At 35.4% G+C, this 16,847-nt stretch overlaps 3 protein-coding genes across 3 annotated transcripts; all 3 read right to left on the reverse strand.

Annotated features, from left to right (window-relative positions):
* Nucleotides 1-652: 652 nt before the first annotated feature.
* Nucleotides 653-2,097, reverse strand: LOC8275644 (glutamyl-tRNA(Gln) amidotransferase subunit C, chloroplastic/mitochondrial). The gene is made up of 5 exons (XM_002516445.4): nucleotides 1,814-2,097; nucleotides 1,654-1,694; nucleotides 1,496-1,551; nucleotides 1,027-1,078; nucleotides 653-939 (listed from the first exon to the last, which is right to left on the reverse strand). The coding sequence occupies exons 1-5, from the start codon at nucleotides 2,018-2,020 to the stop codon at nucleotides 864-866; spliced, it is 432 nt and encodes a 143-aa protein (XP_002516491.1). The 5' UTR covers nucleotides 2,021-2,097; the 3' UTR covers nucleotides 653-863.
* A 465-nt stretch (nucleotides 2,098-2,562) lies between these two features.
* On the reverse strand, nucleotides 2,563-14,280 carry LOC8275645 (calcineurin-binding protein 1). The gene is made up of 19 exons (XM_048371655.1): nucleotides 13,314-14,280; nucleotides 13,149-13,223; nucleotides 12,925-13,044; nucleotides 12,801-12,841; nucleotides 12,451-12,662; nucleotides 10,390-12,269; nucleotides 9,927-10,139; nucleotides 9,154-9,819; nucleotides 8,804-9,039; nucleotides 8,483-8,693; nucleotides 8,199-8,354; nucleotides 7,147-7,304; nucleotides 6,872-7,064; nucleotides 6,191-6,585; nucleotides 5,544-5,724; nucleotides 4,873-5,093; nucleotides 3,597-4,260; nucleotides 3,262-3,340; nucleotides 2,563-3,054 (listed from the first exon to the last, which is right to left on the reverse strand). Exons 1-19 carry the CDS (start codon nucleotides 13,314-13,316, stop codon nucleotides 2,801-2,803), a joined length of 5,958 nt encoding a protein of 1,985 aa, XP_048227612.1. The 5' UTR covers nucleotides 13,317-14,280; the 3' UTR covers nucleotides 2,563-2,800.
* Nucleotides 14,281-15,940: 1,660 nt separating this feature from the next.
* LOC8275646 (oleosin Ara h 15.0101) lies at nucleotides 15,941-16,847 on the reverse strand. The gene has a single exon (XM_002516447.4). It carries the CDS (start codon nucleotides 16,830-16,832, stop codon nucleotides 16,134-16,136), a length of 699 nt encoding a protein of 232 aa, XP_002516493.3. The 5' UTR covers nucleotides 16,833-16,847; the 3' UTR covers nucleotides 15,941-16,133.

Genomic DNA, 16,847 nt, shown 5'->3' on the forward strand with positions numbered 1-16,847 from the left:
ACCTCACGCATGTAAGTTTTAACTTGGTATTCTTTTTCTTTATCAGTCTTGGCTGTCATCACAGCTTCTTTCCCAGCTTATTGTTTTCTTTCTCCTTCCTAATCAAAAGAGTTTTCCTTTTCTTTTTCAAAAAGGATTTCGCGAGAACGTATAGGATTACTTCTACACCCGGCTGGGGGCCTAATAGAAGTCCAATCTTGAATTGATGGACATACATAGAAGATCCGGTTCACAATTCAAGTTTATCATAGCTTCGATTGCCAGTCGTTTCCGGTTCGATCCCTACTCAAATAGTGAAAACACCCTTTAATTTATTTATTCTATATTTTTCATAAAATTTATCATAATAATTATATGATTCATGAGTTAAAATCATAAATTATCTGTTAAATAATAACTAACTTCAAATTTAACTAAATATTAAAACAATATATTAATAGACATTCAATATCTTTTATATAAGTCATAAGTGGATCAAATTTAAATATAAATTAAAAAACTTTTGAAATTACTACTTTTGTTTGATTTTTTTCTATTTTCTTAAAAGATTGAATCGTACCAAATCAGCATTTCCAGCTCAGCTCAAAATCGGCTGAACCTTAACCGGCTTTAAAATTCTGAGCCGGTTCATGATTCATAGAGAAGAAATGCATTAGACTAAATTAATTTAGGTTAGGATAAGACCCTGGACTGTTCCCACGGAGGAATTGTTCTTGGACTGTACATGTTTACGATGCCAAAACAAGCACCGAAACTGGTATTGCATGAAAAGCATAGAAAGTAGTAAAATGTTAATGGCATGTTTAGTAAGTCTCTAAAGGATGGTACAGAAAGAAATAAAGCTAATATGAAGGCTACTTCTTCTACTCCTTGTTCAAAACTTTGGGAACTTTGACATAAGGCTTTTCATAGCTTGGAACAGCAGCAATTATAGCTTCCCTGTTGAAATCGCAAACTCAATTAAAATTTGCTTCATTCAAAACTTCTACGCAGGCTACAAATAAGCATAAAAACCATATCCCCAACCTTTCGCTAAATGTTTCAGGAACATCATCACGCAAGTTCTCGCCTTCACTATCTGTGAATTTAACAAAGAAACTTTTCAAGATTAAAATAAAGCACAACACCATGTCACTTTCTTCCTTTCTTTACGATTCGATCTTTTTCTTTTCTTTCTTTCTTTTTTTCTTTTTCTTTTTCTGGGTAATTCAAACTCAAGATATTTGCAATTCGATTACAAGTTAATTATTCGACCAACAGATAAATTGACAAATGATTTTGAAAATGTAATACCTAGAAATCAGTTAATTATTTATGAGCCTAAGTAACGAGTCCTTCAAGTATAAATATACGACGAGCTTTTCAATTCCAAAGGAGGTCTCACCAAGAACCAAAACTCAAGACTTTTATTATAGCCAGAGATTGTTAAAGAAGCTAAGAAATAGAGAGGGTCAATAGTGGCGAATTTATATGCATAATTTAAGTCACAAAATACCTGCTCTAATAGCGGGCTCAACACTATTAAGATCAACAGCTTGAAGTTGTCCAAACCTAACAAAAAAATTAACAAGAACCCAAAATCAATCCCAAAAGAGAATCGAAGAGAAATGGCTGCACTGAGAAAACAAGAGAACTGAATATATATATATATACCAATCAATCACTTGCCGAATTTTGGGAGCAAATTCTTCAACCTGAAACAGTTTCAAGAAAAATCATATAGGAGCACAAATTAACAAGTACCATTAAAGAAAATAAAACAGAGAGATTAGAATGGGTGGCGAAAAGCAACATGTAGAAATAAAAAAGAAACCTCATTTTGGTTAAGAGAAATTCGAGCAGTTTCAGCTAAACGAGAGACATCTGGTGGTTGAAGAGAGGACCCATTTGTTGCTTTAATTGAAAATCTTCTTTTTGTCAGGAGTTCTGAAGCAGGAGTGATTTTTGTGTAGTTCAAACATTTGATTTGATGCTTTAGTGGTAACGCTACTTTTAGCAGTAACAAAGCTCTGCTTCCCATATTTCAGTTTGATATATTTCTTCTTCTCAACTTGTATCAAAATACGCATCCTTTGCTATCCTTTTAAAACAGATGAATCTAACTCTACAGTTGCCCCACTTTTGTAATGGGCCAAACTTGGGATTTTGTAACAAACATAACTAACCCACCAGGAAGGTGTTTTTATTTTCATTGTTTTAGTAATTTAGATTATATTTGATATTAATTCCCAATATTTACTGTTTCTTTTTTTTTTTTTTTGTTTCCCATTTGATTCTGATCTACGATGTAATTTCCCTTTTCCTTTTCTTTTCCTCGCTTTCTTCTCTGCTTTATCAACTGAACAGGAAAGACTTTAATAATTCATATATTTTATTTACCATGACGAATATACCTTGATTGAATAAAATATATATATATATATATATATATATATATAACTCCTTTTTAGTTAAGATTTACATTTTGTTAAAAATATCTTAATATTTCTGAAGGCATCAATAAGCTTTAAAGAAATCAAAAGTCAATTGAGGAAGTGGAGGAGAGAAGGAGAAAGAGTACAATAACTGAAAATGCTCGTGGTTCAGAATTTTCTTTTCCAACGTTAACCAAAATGTCTAAAGAGAACTTTACAACTTTGTACGTTTGCCTCTCTATTTACATTAACTTTTCAGGAATGAAGATTTAATTCCCAATCCTACTTTCTTATTCCTAATAACCAAACAACTCAAAGTTGCCAGAAAACAACACTTGAGAGAATTTTCTACAACAAATTTGTTCAGTATTTTGTCAGAAACTAAGTCAGCCCCTTTCTGGATCTCCTCCTTCATCAACTATAGAACTCCCTTCAGCAAGGGTTGTGTTATTAACAGGATTAAGCTGGGAAGCAGAAAATAAGATCTTTTGATTCTCACGGGAAGGTGGTGATGGATTCAAGCACTGTGTATTCTCACCCTCAGAAGACAGGACAGGTGCCACTGTGGACACTGAAGCAGTCACCAGAACAGTCTCTTGTTCACTGCCTCCACCATGACCCGCGCCATCTTGCACAGCACCTACAATCACATGAAGTTACAGATGTCAATATGTGGTCTAATGAAGGGCACAAATCAAGGTGGGACAGAACACAGGAGCAATGTGTAAACACCCGAGATTTTCTCAATGAGAAAGTTAATGTATAAGGAGGAAGCCTAAAGCCTGACAAAGCAAATACTGAATGATTCTGAAAATAGAAAAATTGGCATTCATTCAGATTGGAAAACCTGTATGTAATGCAATTGCAGTGGGTAAGCTTGTATTTGATGGCGTGTATGAGGCTCCAGCTCCCTTTTTCAACTTTGGCTGCAAAAAACAACCACAATTACATGATGCGAGAAGCATTTCCAGTTCTCAGTCAATCAATGATAATGCAGATCAGTGTTTTTCTCTTTATTGTAGAAGTGCATAACAGTGTCCTTGCTCATGTTTTGATGCAAAATTGCCTACTAGAAATCTGAAGAACAAAGTGTAATTTGCACTGTTAATGATTCTTCAAGAATGTAATTGCATGTCTGGCATGCCAAAGAAAATATCACTACAGATCAAGCTAGCTTCATACCTTAATATTTTCTTCACAATGTTTGAGAACAACGGCAATATTTGCATAACGGCCATGCAATAAAGTGTACGCCCATAAGAGGAGTTTCCTTGGAATGCTCAGATCTAGAATTTCAATCCCATTTAAGCCAGGCTGAAGTTGTGTTCCCATTGATACCCGAGGTGGCACCATATAAAGGTTGAGACCAGATGGAAGGATTACACAGGAACTCTCCCGGAAGAAATTATAAGAGCTTTTAAGCAAAGAGTTGGCAGTCTCAATATTTTCATCTGAAACTTTCTCTATAAATATGTTCTTAATTTTAGTCAGCACTGGGTTCCATTTTGTTTCAAGATTTTCCAATTGGGTAGTGTCCTCAAATGATAAACTCCAGAAATCATTAGTTTGGAGATCAACACAAAGCAAGGGACCATTTTCCAAAACACTGTCTGATTGGTTAAGGGCCTGGATCTCACTTGAGATTCCAGGTCGCAATGGTGTGATCAATGCTAAACTAATTATAAGAGACCGACACCAAGCAACAGAAGCATGCCTGCAAACCTTTCCGCAGTTACTATTTGACAGCTTAGGATTCTTAAAACGCTTCCGAATTTTCTCATTTATTGCTTCTAGTGTCTCAAGCTTGCCGTTTCTCTCCAACGATGAAATATACAGATTCAGGTATCTGCAATATGTACACCTTGTAGGATGTAAGTAACTGTAGGAGGAGTGTACAACAGGCAGCAACACATCACATGCCAAACTTAAATGCAAGTGCATCGAAGTGCTTTTGAAATCTATGGATTGGTGTACTGACATTTCATGACTATGAAATATAAGCTCAAAATATAAATAATTCCTTTTAAGGAATTTATGAATTTGATGAGGGTACTAATTATTGATATATTGAAAACTAGCTGGGAAGTCGATAATACAGAGAAAATCTCAATTGAAGTTTCAGAACGAAAAAGGAAAAACTCTGCATATTTGTAAAGCGAAAAAGGATAACAGAAAATAGTGGAAGCAAGTGCATAACACCAAAATTGCATAATTCAGAATCAGATATTGGCACATTAAATTACATAGCTGAAATAGCTTTGTGTTAGATAACTTGGGATACATATTTAATAAGAACTTAGTTACTAGGAGATTGCTAACGTCAGAAACCATCAGGTTTAACTTATAGTGCCCTCCATTATACCAAAGAAATATAGAAAATAAATAAATAAAACTAAAAGACTTAATCATAAGATCAGCACACCATACTAAGCTTCTCATAAAGTCAGAATGAATTTACCCAAATAAGCTTCCCTCCGATATTTCTGGGCTTCTGATCTCAGGCAAGTGGAATATCTCTGGCCACAAGTTCCCTTGTTCCATGAACAATGAGAATAATTTCTCCAGTTGATGCTCAGAGCTGCTGGGGGCACTAGAGCCAGCTTGGTGCATGGATGACACAAGGGCCTTGATTAACCTCCCCAGAGCTACCGGTACAATATCTTCAATGCACAATGAAAACTGGATCCAAATCAAAATTAGATCCCAACTAAATTGGTTCAAAGCAATATCAGATAACAAACTGTATAGAAGAAAGTTGGATACATATCAAGAAAGTGAACACAATAATGCTAGTTATTATTGCACTCGGCATAAAATGATATATAGATGGCCTATTCATTCTTCTTTGCAACAAATAAATAAGCCCTGCCCACCAGTAAGAACTCCTCAAACCCTACAACTCAAAAAGTGGGTGGGTTGGTGTTGGCAGAAGAGAGAGTAAACAGTGGAAAGCACCTCAGATGCAAATATTCTTGCTGTGATATAGTCAACTGAACTACGAATAACTTGCACAGGAACAGTGTCACGCAAATGAATAATTCAGATATTGTTTACTGATTAAGATGAGGTAGTAGGCGTTTGGCAGGTCATTATAAAGCAAGCCAATGTTTATAGGTTTCAAGTTTTTACCCTCTTATCTGCCCGAAGAGATATAAAAGCACGATCAAGGGTGCAAATGTCTCCAGTCTCCTCCAGTAACTTTAAATAGAACAATAAATACTTCCGAATGCAAGTAATAAATTTTCGAGAACTTTCTGGTAAGTTAACTTCAAGAACTTTTTTGTTCCCTGCAATACTTGATGTCTTCCGCCTGACATGCGCATACCATAAATATTCAAACCAAAAAATATGGCAGTTAATAAATTACATAAGGGAACACATGTTAAACCAGGAAATGCTGTAAGGGGACCATATGCCATGGAGAAATGAAATGACTGTTGCAGTTAGGTGCATTTGGAACATTTCAATGAGATGATACCTGGCATACATGTGTCAACAATAAATTTCTAGACCGCCTTTCAGAAATTCCATAAATCCTTTCACGATGATTCTATTTCTTTTCAATGTTATTTTTAATTTCAGTAGATATCAAAATGTAAAGAAAATAATTAAAATAAAACAATCTGAAAATTCCCTAGGAAATGAATATGACCATATTCTTTGTGACTTGATAACCCATTAAAAATTATGAACATTTGACATTCATGTGAAGCCAAATACACCAACAAAAATTATTAGATAGGAATGGCAAAAGCGTCAGTAGGAATTAGTCATACCTCCCTTTTTTGACCATGCTATCAATTTCCCACATATTTATAGTGAAGGATGAACGAGACGACTTAAAGCAAAAAGAAAGTTCATCCTTTGCCCTCTCCAAATCACCATGCAAATGCCTCCTATACAGCCCTTGAGCAAGCATATACCTAGCCTTGTGAAAATGTTTGAGATCCCCTTCAACACAGATTTCCAGAGCAGAAAGACAATCATTGTAAAGCATGTTCCACACATCTTCCATGTGAATTGATTCCTCATGCTTTTTCTCCATAGAATATTCTTCAGTGCTACTGTCCTTCATATGATCTACTAAATGTGGCATTTCTCGTGCCAGTTTACCAAGGATGTTCAAGGTAGCATCCTTTATTGATTGACTAAAGGAAAATCCTGATAAGACCTGTGACCCAAAATGAAAAATTATAAGACATTACTACAACAAATAAGCATAACAACTTTTGAGTCTTCACACCCATAAGATGATAAATTGTTGAAATATGATGAATTTAAGATGAAGCCACAAACAGACACGTTAGGATTCAGTTTGAATACAGAAAGAGTTGTAAAGGAAGTTTAAAGTAATAAAAAAAGAAGTTAGCAACTAAGAAGAGATTCTTGTTCTTTTCTATTATCATTTTTCTTTCTTTTATTTATACACATGGCTGGAGTAGGGAAGAGGAGAAAACCTTTAAAGCCTCCAGATTCTCTTTTCCACACATGCAAAGTAACTTTAATCGTGAAGCATGCATCCTATAGACAGGATCCACAGCTGATGGATTCAAAGCAATGGCGTTATCATAATGTGATAATGACGTATCATATGAGTAACCAAGCTTCTCACAGAGTTTCCCCATATAGAATGCATGTGACCAGTCCTGTCTGTAATATAAATTAGCGAGGTTCATATAGCATCTGTTAAAACATACACAAAATAATATTGAAGAAGATTAAGCAAACACACTTGTGCAAGGAGGCTTTTTTAAAATGCTTTAGCGAGTTCTCACAAAATGCCATCCATGCTGCATCCTTTGCAGGGACAACAGATCGCTGATCATAAAATGGTACCACATTCTGAAGGCCATCATAGTATACCAACGCCAGTAACTCGTGTATCTCGCACTATAACCACACAGAATTTCGTACTTGTTATAAACATTATCGTACAAACATAACTAACAGGAGCAAAAAGAAAATCACACAACTAATCTTTCATATCCATTCTCACTCCAAAGAGAAAAAAAGGAACGTGACTTTTTTTATAGGAATCTCACTAGATATGGATTTTTTCCTGGTAGGATAAATTAAATGAATTTCATTGCTTTCAAATGTGTAAAACGAAATAGGTACTGCAGTAACAATATATACACTAAAGGAGAGGTCTGAAAGCATATAAGCAAAAGCCTGAAATTAATAAAATTTTATAATTTGATATCAGTTGTAAAAGCATATCTATCAAAGGATCAAAAAAGAAAAGAGACGATTCCCATGTCTTTCCTCCTTACAGAATTGTATACTTAGTTGAGTTGGATAAAACACTTAAGAATCAAAGTCAGTGTAAATATTTATTTAATTACGTTAGGTTAGAACTCTTAATAACATCCCATCGTATTAATAAAAATTAAGTAATCTCGAGCAATGTGTTGGCAAACTAGTCATTAGCATTGCCAAACGATCTATCTTCCTATTTCAGAAATTTTATTGCCACAGCGATCATTTGGTGTTTTCAGTCTTCTAATTTGAGATATAGGTATAAAAAGCATATTAAGAAAACATCTCACATAATTCTAAAACCACAGTCAGATTAAATGATACGATGAAAGAACTCTCATATAGGAACTTGCCCTGTTAGACTCCTATTTATAGCAAGTTATCTTGACCAGAATAAGGTGCTCAACATATTAATGGGGTAAAATTTATGATATTCCCCAAACATACTCCAAGGATATCATATTTGGCTGAGTGAAACAAAAGAATAAAAGAGATGTGCCACAAAGGGAAAAAGAAAGGACAAACTTGTTGATCTGATGTCTTTGCCAAAGCCAGACTCATTAGCAGACAGCGTCTGCTCCTTCTTCGACTTGTCTCAACTCTCTGCGGCAGGGTAGCATTCTTTCTCCATCCTGCTACATTTATGTGCTTACTTCCATCATTTAACAACAAGTCTACTTCCTGCTTCAGTGAAACCAAAAACAATATCTGATGAAGTCAAGCCATGGCTAGCAAAGATTTTATAAGCTTCAGCAGCTTCCTTTCTATAGCATTGATATTTGAAACTGACAATTGAGAATAAATCTTGCCTCATCATAAATATTTGCAAGCCGTTGCCAACTTTCAAACCGTAGAGGGTTATACAGAAGATCATATTTGAAGAGATTTGCATTTTGCTGTACAAATTCTTCCCCTTCCTTGGTAAGTACAAAGCCTGGCCACTTATCAGTTGCACTCATTTCCTCAGACAGAGCTAGAAAATAATACAAGTTGCAATATACATCCGAATATGGCTCGGAGCTGCAAAAAGATAAATTTCTCATAGAGTGAGCTCATTTATGAGGAATGAAAATATCAATAGTTTCAACAATAGTTGAAAAAATGCAATAGCTTATGCAACAGATAATAACCTCGCAACAATCATTGACTTGTGCTGTTTGACACTTCCCACATCAGCAAATATTATTTTTGTTAAGGTCTCTAGAAAGCCTTCAGATCCTGCTTCCTCTGAGAGTCTGTCTTCACATAAATCAGGATCATCTAAGAACTTATCAATTGCATTTCCACCCAGAACGTCTTCTGGTGGTTGTGGAAAGTGTTTGCGTATGGCTCTCAGCACCCTACGAAGTTTTACCAATCCAGTTTTCTGAGATGTGACATGCATAAACAAGCCAAAAGGAGTTAGAAACTCACACTTTATGTGTGCATGTATGTGTGTATGTGAGAGAGAGAGAGAGAGAGAGAGGGTGAGAATACTCACAGAAGAAGCCTTTGCATATGGCAGTACATATTGAAAAACATCAGCACATTGTTCCTTAGTGTGATAATCTCCACGACTAGTATTTTTGTGCATGGCTAGATCATCCTCATAAGATGGATCAGATCTAAGATTGAGCCCATACAAGCAGAAAAAGCACTGGTCCAAAGCATTGTCAATTATTAACTCAAGTTCCTCTCGTTCATCTTCAGTAAGTTCATTTTCATTTCTAGGTTCAGAAAATTGTTCATTCATATTTTCTCCCTCCATCTTACCCTCATTACTACCTTGCTTTTCACCTCCCACATTAGCACTGTCTTTCTCTTGGCCTTCAAGAGAAGACATGCCTCTGGAAGTAGTCCCTTCCAAATCATCACTCTCTATATTACTTGTGTCATCAGTTTCAGTTCCACCCATCTCCACAAGCACTGTATCTGATTCTGATTCCTTTTCGCATGTTTTGTTTTGACTACAAGGTGAATGCTGCTTATCATGCTGAACTGTTTCTCTGTTTGAAGAGGTTAAAGTGGATTTGAGTTTCATGTCCAGTGCTAACAGATGCTTTATTGCAAATTTAAGAAATGTTCCTTCCTCCCCTTTGCCGCCCTCGCCCATACAGCACAAGCCATACTCAGCAAGCAAGTCATGGATTGCCACAATCAATTCAACCTAAAATCAGAAGTCAGAAATTTGATTAGAAACAATAAGGAAACAAAGTAATTGGGGCAAGATCATATTCAAGATCGAGTTCCTCACTAGAAGGAGGTAAGACTCACTTGGGTTTTAACATTGACAGTAGGGATGAGGTGTTGAAGTTTGCAGAACGCGATGCCTGCATCAACAAAGATGAATCCTTGCTTTTGCTCGGTCTCATCAGCAATCATTGGCACAGAAGATTGCTTAGAGAAGCAATTTATTGCAACATGGCACATGAATGCCAGCAGGAAAGTTTGAATAAAGCTGATGCTGCTAATTGGAATGACTACATTCTGCAAGCATGATATATTCATACTCTGAGGTTATGTGACATTACAATGGATGTTAATTGAGCGATGACTGAAATAAGTTAATACTGAAATCAATAGAAATATTTGATCATAAGTTTCATTAGCATTGTATATAGAAATATGTGCATTTTATAAACTCTACAATCAACTGGTGTAGCATAATTTATTCCGACTTTTGACTGATAATGTGAGAATGAGACTATTGTTTCCCTAAAACTAGAAAAGGACTCACAGTATTAAGAGATGGATCCATCTTCAATTGTGACACACTTTGTGAAATTGCTTTGACCTCCTCTGCCACCAAGTCATCCCAACGCTTGTCGGAGTTTTCTTGTGATACAATATCAGAGGCAGAAAGTGCTTTTAATCCATACTTCTGTCGTAGAGTTTCATATTCATCCATGCCAGCTGCTAGCATAAGTAGTTGCAGCTTTCGCCGGTGACAATTCAAATATACCTCAATGTTCATTGGCTTTGCCTGCTCACATGCTTTGATTAATATATTTATTGCTGATAACTCAATGCAAGCATGTTCTTTACCTTTCTCATCAGAAGCAGGTGCTGGCAGTACATCAACGTGAGCAAGCTCTGTAGAGAATAGAAGTGGAGAAAGCAAGTTTATGCATTCCATATACATTTCTTTCTCAATCATCTCGTCTACAGTCTTCTCAAGTAAGAAAGCAACCTTTAATAAATTAATTTCATGAAGAACCCTGTTCACAGTCAAATCTTTATTGGTCGTCAGGTGTGGCAGGTGAACTGAACATGGAGAATCACCCATGTCTTCCTTTTTTACCAAAAGCGATAAGGAAATGCAGAATTCTTCATGAGCTTTTGCCTTGTTGCAGTCAAAGATAGATAGTTTTCCACTCAACCAGAAGTATCGAACCCAAAACGGAATTTTATTGATCACCAAGGGACTATTAAAAAATGAATCCTGGCAACTAGAATCTTTGGAAAATATCTCATTATCATCTTGAAAGCTCTTCAATGAAGAGCAGCTTGCACTCCCAGAGAACTGATTCGAGGAAAAAGGATAGTCCAAAGCAACTGATTCAATTATTTTGCAAAGATGATATGAAGCCTCTGACATGAATTCTGGCAGCTTTGAAGCATTTGAAGGCAATGATCCCAATTCATAATACAGCTCAGCAAGAAAAAGACAACATTCAGGTGTCCTATCCTGACCCCAATGTCTTGTCAGTTTCTCCAACTCTAAAAATTTGATAAATGTATCTTGATAGCCCAAGCCCCCAGTTGCAGCATGTTCCAACAGCAAGTGACCCATATGGTAAGCGCCATAGTTTTTTGAAGTTTCTCCTAAAAACGCAGAAACATCATCATGTTCAGAATCCAAAGAGTTAACCTGACCAGGACAGGATACAGAATGACCAGCTGCTTGACCTGAATCTTTACTTGTAAGTCCACTAACAACAAAAGGTTCTAGCAATTGAAGCACAATTTTGGCAAGATCTTTACTGGCAGCAAAATCCAATTCCTCTTTTCCTGGTTTACGACTCCTAAGGCGAGTGCTCCGCCTCTCATGAGGCTGTTCTTCAGATGTATTTGCTTCTCTTTCTTTAGTGAAACTGGCTCTTTCAGCATTACAATCACCAACTAACAGACTTTCACTGGATAAGGGATTTGGCCCTTTATCTTCAGTAGATCCCATAACAATATTCTTATGAGAAGGGAAATGCATAGTTAACCTGACATCCCCCAATGTAAAATCCTTTTTAGCCCTCTTCTCAGAACCACAGCTATTCAATGGAAGTAAAATTTCGAGAAGGGAATCAACCAGAGCAAGCCATGAAGCTTCGGGCAGGAACAATTCTATCTTCTGATTCAACTTTTTACAGGAAACACCCTCATCAATATTTACATCAGTTGCTTTTCTCTTATCAAGAAATTTGAGCCTCACATGTTTAGGTTCCAGTTTATCGATTCCTCTAGGAGCAAATGGAACTAGCTCAGACTCTTCAATAATATTTTTGACATATGAAGCACGAGAATGTGAAGGCCAATGCCTCAAAATCAACTCTGCCACGGAGAGGCAGGCAACCTCATCACGAATGGCAATAAGAACTTCCAATAGTTTCTCCATGCAATTCCCTGTATGCATCATACAGGGGGAAGATATAGTTGTCTATGTCATGAAAATGAGATAAAGCTTTCCAACGGATGGCTTGCAACAGGGACAATATAACAAAAAACAAGCATCAAATAAAGTGGCAGAATACAAAGTGCATCCGTGTGTGTATAATATTTGAATACAGTAGAAAAAATTGCTTACAATTGTTAGGGCTGCATAAAAGCCCTTGCTCAAATGCCCAGCGCGAAATACTAAGCAAACCCATTGAGCATGATAATGTTCCTAGCTGATTCCAGACAACCGAATCTTTGCTATCTATCTCTACAGCTTGAAGATAACAATTAAGGGCATTCTCATAGTGAGTTGAACCTTGTTCGAGAAAAACAGCAGCAAGATTCTTCAGGGCCAGAAATCTAGCACCCAAAAGAGAAAAAGAAAAAACAATTGCATGATCTAAACTTCACAAATAGCACCTCCATAATAAATTTTGAATGTACATCAATTCACAGTAATAACTACACAATTAAGGCAGTGAGAATAGAAATGCAAACCTTAGCTGCTGTAGATGATCATCGCTTGCATTATTATCCACCTAATATAACAATAAAAAATAAACAAATAAACAAAAATAAAATTAAACTAAATTAATGACAGCTAAAATAAACAGAAGAATACCTGAGAATTTGAAATAAGAGGATCTTTTAACACAGATTCTAATAATTGGCGTGCTTTATCATATTCTTTGGCTTGCAATTTTAAAAGTCCTTCGTGATAAGATTGAGTAAGGTGAAATTCCTAAAAGAAAATATAACATAAAAATAATGGCATAAACAGTAAATAAGAAAAAAGAAAAAGCCTAAATTAATAGAAATAAGAAGAAAAGAAAAAGAACATCGTGCCTGAGCTTCCTTTGTAGGAGCTAAGGGTTCCCATTGTTGTCTAGAGTCTGTATCGTTAATGGCTGAGATTGAAAACTAACCACAACGAAAACAAGAGAATTCAGTTCAATTTTTAGCTTGAAACGCACAAATTTTTCGATAAAAGGAACTAAAAATCACACTCACCATTCTTCAGTGTCTTGGATTAGGGTTTTGACTCTTCCAGTTATCGATTTTTGAGTGTCAGCTAGGCATTCAGATTTTAGGCGGGTTTCCTTAGCTTTGAGCTATTTATTTCTTTTATTTTTTGAATTGAGGATTTTTGTGTTAGTTGTAGTTGTACACTGGAACCGGTAATTATACCTGGATGCAGAAACGACGTCGTTTTTAAGGGCGTCCTGGTTCGTTCCCCTCGCTGAATATACTGCGGCGTACGGAATTTGCCTTAACATTGGCGCTCAGGAATCAGGATAACTGGAACCAATTCTATTTGGTTGCATTGGATGGCTTAATTTTTTGCGGTTGTAACAATGCATCTCATGTTGTACCTTTGCAACAGGACAGCGAGGATCCTTCTTGTTAAGAAAATCATTGGATCGAATAGAATTCAGCCTGCGTCTAATATTATATTATGACGTTATACGCTCAGTATATAGAAATAACGGCAAAGCCTATATTTTCATTGATATACTTATCCCGTTTATTTTATTTAATTCATATTTGTCTATTGCGTCCTAAGCAGTTTCTATACTTTCATTCTCTGATTTCATTGGTCCTTAATCGAACGCATGTGCAGAAATCTTGAAGATTGTAGGTAAAAGAACTAACATGTCACCTCAAAGATGGATAGTGACATAGAAACGAGCATGAGGATAAAACCCGAGTTGTAGCTAAAAGAATCCTAAATTTCAAACAATAAATTTAAGTTGAAAGGAAGCCATAGAAGAACGATTACATGGAAAAGAAAACCCAAAAACGGCAGGCGAAATGGGGAAGAAAATGAACTGATGTTGGAACCTCAAAACCCGACAAAGAGATTCCTCATATGCAGCTAGTGGACGAAGAGGAAAAGAACAAAATTACTGTAGGTGAGAATAGGATACAGCAACCCTAAGAAGAATTAGGGTTTGAATAAAGAGAAAGGGGTGAATTGGATTTACCCCTCTTGCATTATATCAAAGTGATGTAACTATTTGTTTTAGTAAAGATTAAGACTGCATTGTATTTAACTATCCCATTTAGCATCCAACACGTTATTCTCTTATAAACAAATATAAGAATATGTTTCTCACATTGCCTAAATTTTTATTCGGTTAAAAATGAAAAGTAATTGAAAAATACAAATACAAAAACTAGACGAATAGGGATCAAACTCAATAAGTGAAAGAAAATGAAAATATGTGTTTTGCCTAAAATAACTCTCTCTCTTTTCTTTTTTTCTTTTTTTCTTTTTTCTATTTTAAACTGTACATAAAGAATTTGTTAAGTAGACTTTTTCTTTTTCTTTTTTCATTTAAAACACTATATAGAGAAATTGCTACATACATTTATTTTATTTTATCATGCCAATTGTTAATAAAATTAATTATATACATTACTATTATTATATACTAATTTATATTAATTTATACCAAAATAGATGAATTCTCTTAGATATTTTTCATATAAATATTTATAATCTCTTCTATTTTAACTTTTTATTTGATCTATGATATTTTATAAAATTAATATCATTTTAATTTTCAATCAAGATTTTTAAATTTCCTCAGATTCGGCTTAAAGCCATTATTAGTATATAATATCTAATATAATAATTAATATCATTTTAGTTCTAATAATTTATTAATATATTTTGATATTAAATTAGTAAAGTGTATACGGTAATAAAATATTTTTTTCATTTTCCAGAAATTTCTATTTGTTATTTAATTTGATAAATGGCATTTAATAATTATAAAACTTATTTGTATAATTCTAACTTATATAATAAAAATTATTTATAGATTCACCAAGTAATTTAGATTAATGAAAAAAATATTAATTAAAATAATATCAATTAATTATTTATAATTAAAGAGTAAATTTGCTAATAATAGCACCACCAGAGTAATATTCTAGTGGCTAAATTAATCAATTATGTATTGGCCAACATAATACATTACTTTTACTTACTACGACATTCTATTTTAACTTGTATATAATTATGAATAAAGTTATTGATTATCTAAGTTATAGAAAATATTAAAAATTAATTTAGATAATAGTGATTAATTATCCATAATTAAAATGTATAAAATTTATACCATAGCAAGGCCACTGGTTGTAACCTTAATCGAGAATATAGCCAACGAAGCATCATATTCATACTGAAGTGTCCACAAAGCTCGACATCCCTCTCTCAGCGTCTCTTGCTTGTTATAACAGACATCATCACCGGAATTTTGGGCTTCTTACAGATATCATCGCTGGAAATTTCGGCCTGTCGCTATTTATTACAGATATCGTCACGGGAATTTGAGGAAGTTGAGCTGAATAGTTCTTCAAGCTCCCCTGCATCTCCACCACCGATTTATCAGTGCTGACAATGCTTGGATATCATTCAACTTCTCCAAGTACTTCTACCCATCTGACTACACTTGTTTCTTTCTTCTTCTTTTTTTTTCCCCTTTTTCTAGATAGTCTATATATTGCCGAGGAAAACTACCTGTTAATTTACTTAACCTATTCTTTAGTTACTGTTTGCCCACATATGGGATGTCATACCAATCAGGTCCATCTAACTGAGTGACTTTTCATTTGATTCAGTATCAAGATTACCCGAAACTAAAAGATTTTATTAACCGAAAATCATCCTCAAAATATCAGAAACAACCACATCCACAAAAGAAACAAAAATGAAAAAAGCAAATACATAATGTGATCAAGAACATGCACCAAAACAGAACAAAACTAACAGCACATAAGTTATAGTTATAAGAGAACAAAGAAAAGCTACATCAGAGTTGATTAAGATGCTCGAGTTTGAGTAGCTTCTTGTGCTTTTTGCTGAACATACTGTCCATATTCTTTAGCTCTCTCCTTCATATCATGAGCCTTTCTAGCTATCTGTCCTCTTGCATAGTCCAACTTATCAGCACCTGGCGGATGCTTCCCTGTCAAGTACTTGTACATCCAAGTTAAAGACATTATCGCCGCCAACCCACACCCGCCAGAGAAAAAGAACCCCGAGCAAACCAAGAATACAACTATTGCAGCAGGGACCATAATGGGACCAGAAAGAACCAACAGAGGAGTGGCCATAACCAAGGTGATCACTGTCCCGGTTAAGATCAAACCGGATAGAAACAAGCAAGCAACACCTACCGTGGCTGCGGTTAGGAACTTGACCACAAGATGAGAGGGTGCTGCTGTACCAGGGGTCATCTGGTGCAGAGATCTTGGTTGATCAGACATGTTGAACGGCGTGTGGTAATAATAAGCAGAAAAGGAGAGGATTTGTTCTTGGAGAACAATGGAGGCGAGTGCATAAGGGCGTGAGTACGGGAAGTGATATAGTGGGGAGTGATCTTCTCGAAATGTGTACAAAATAAGAAAGGTTTGTATATGAGATGTGGACGCGAGGAAATGGCATACTGCGCAGTGCAATGCGTTGGATGGCTTTGCATGGTTAAGAGTTGACACGTACGCTCCAGATGGGATGACCATAACAGATATGTCTTA

The sequence above is a fragment of the Ricinus communis genome, chromosome 3 (assembly GCF_019578655.1).
Source record: "Ricinus communis isolate WT05 ecotype wild-type chromosome 3, ASM1957865v1, whole genome shotgun sequence".
NCBI classification, from domain to species: Eukaryota; Viridiplantae; Streptophyta; class Magnoliopsida; order Malpighiales; family Euphorbiaceae; genus Ricinus; species Ricinus communis.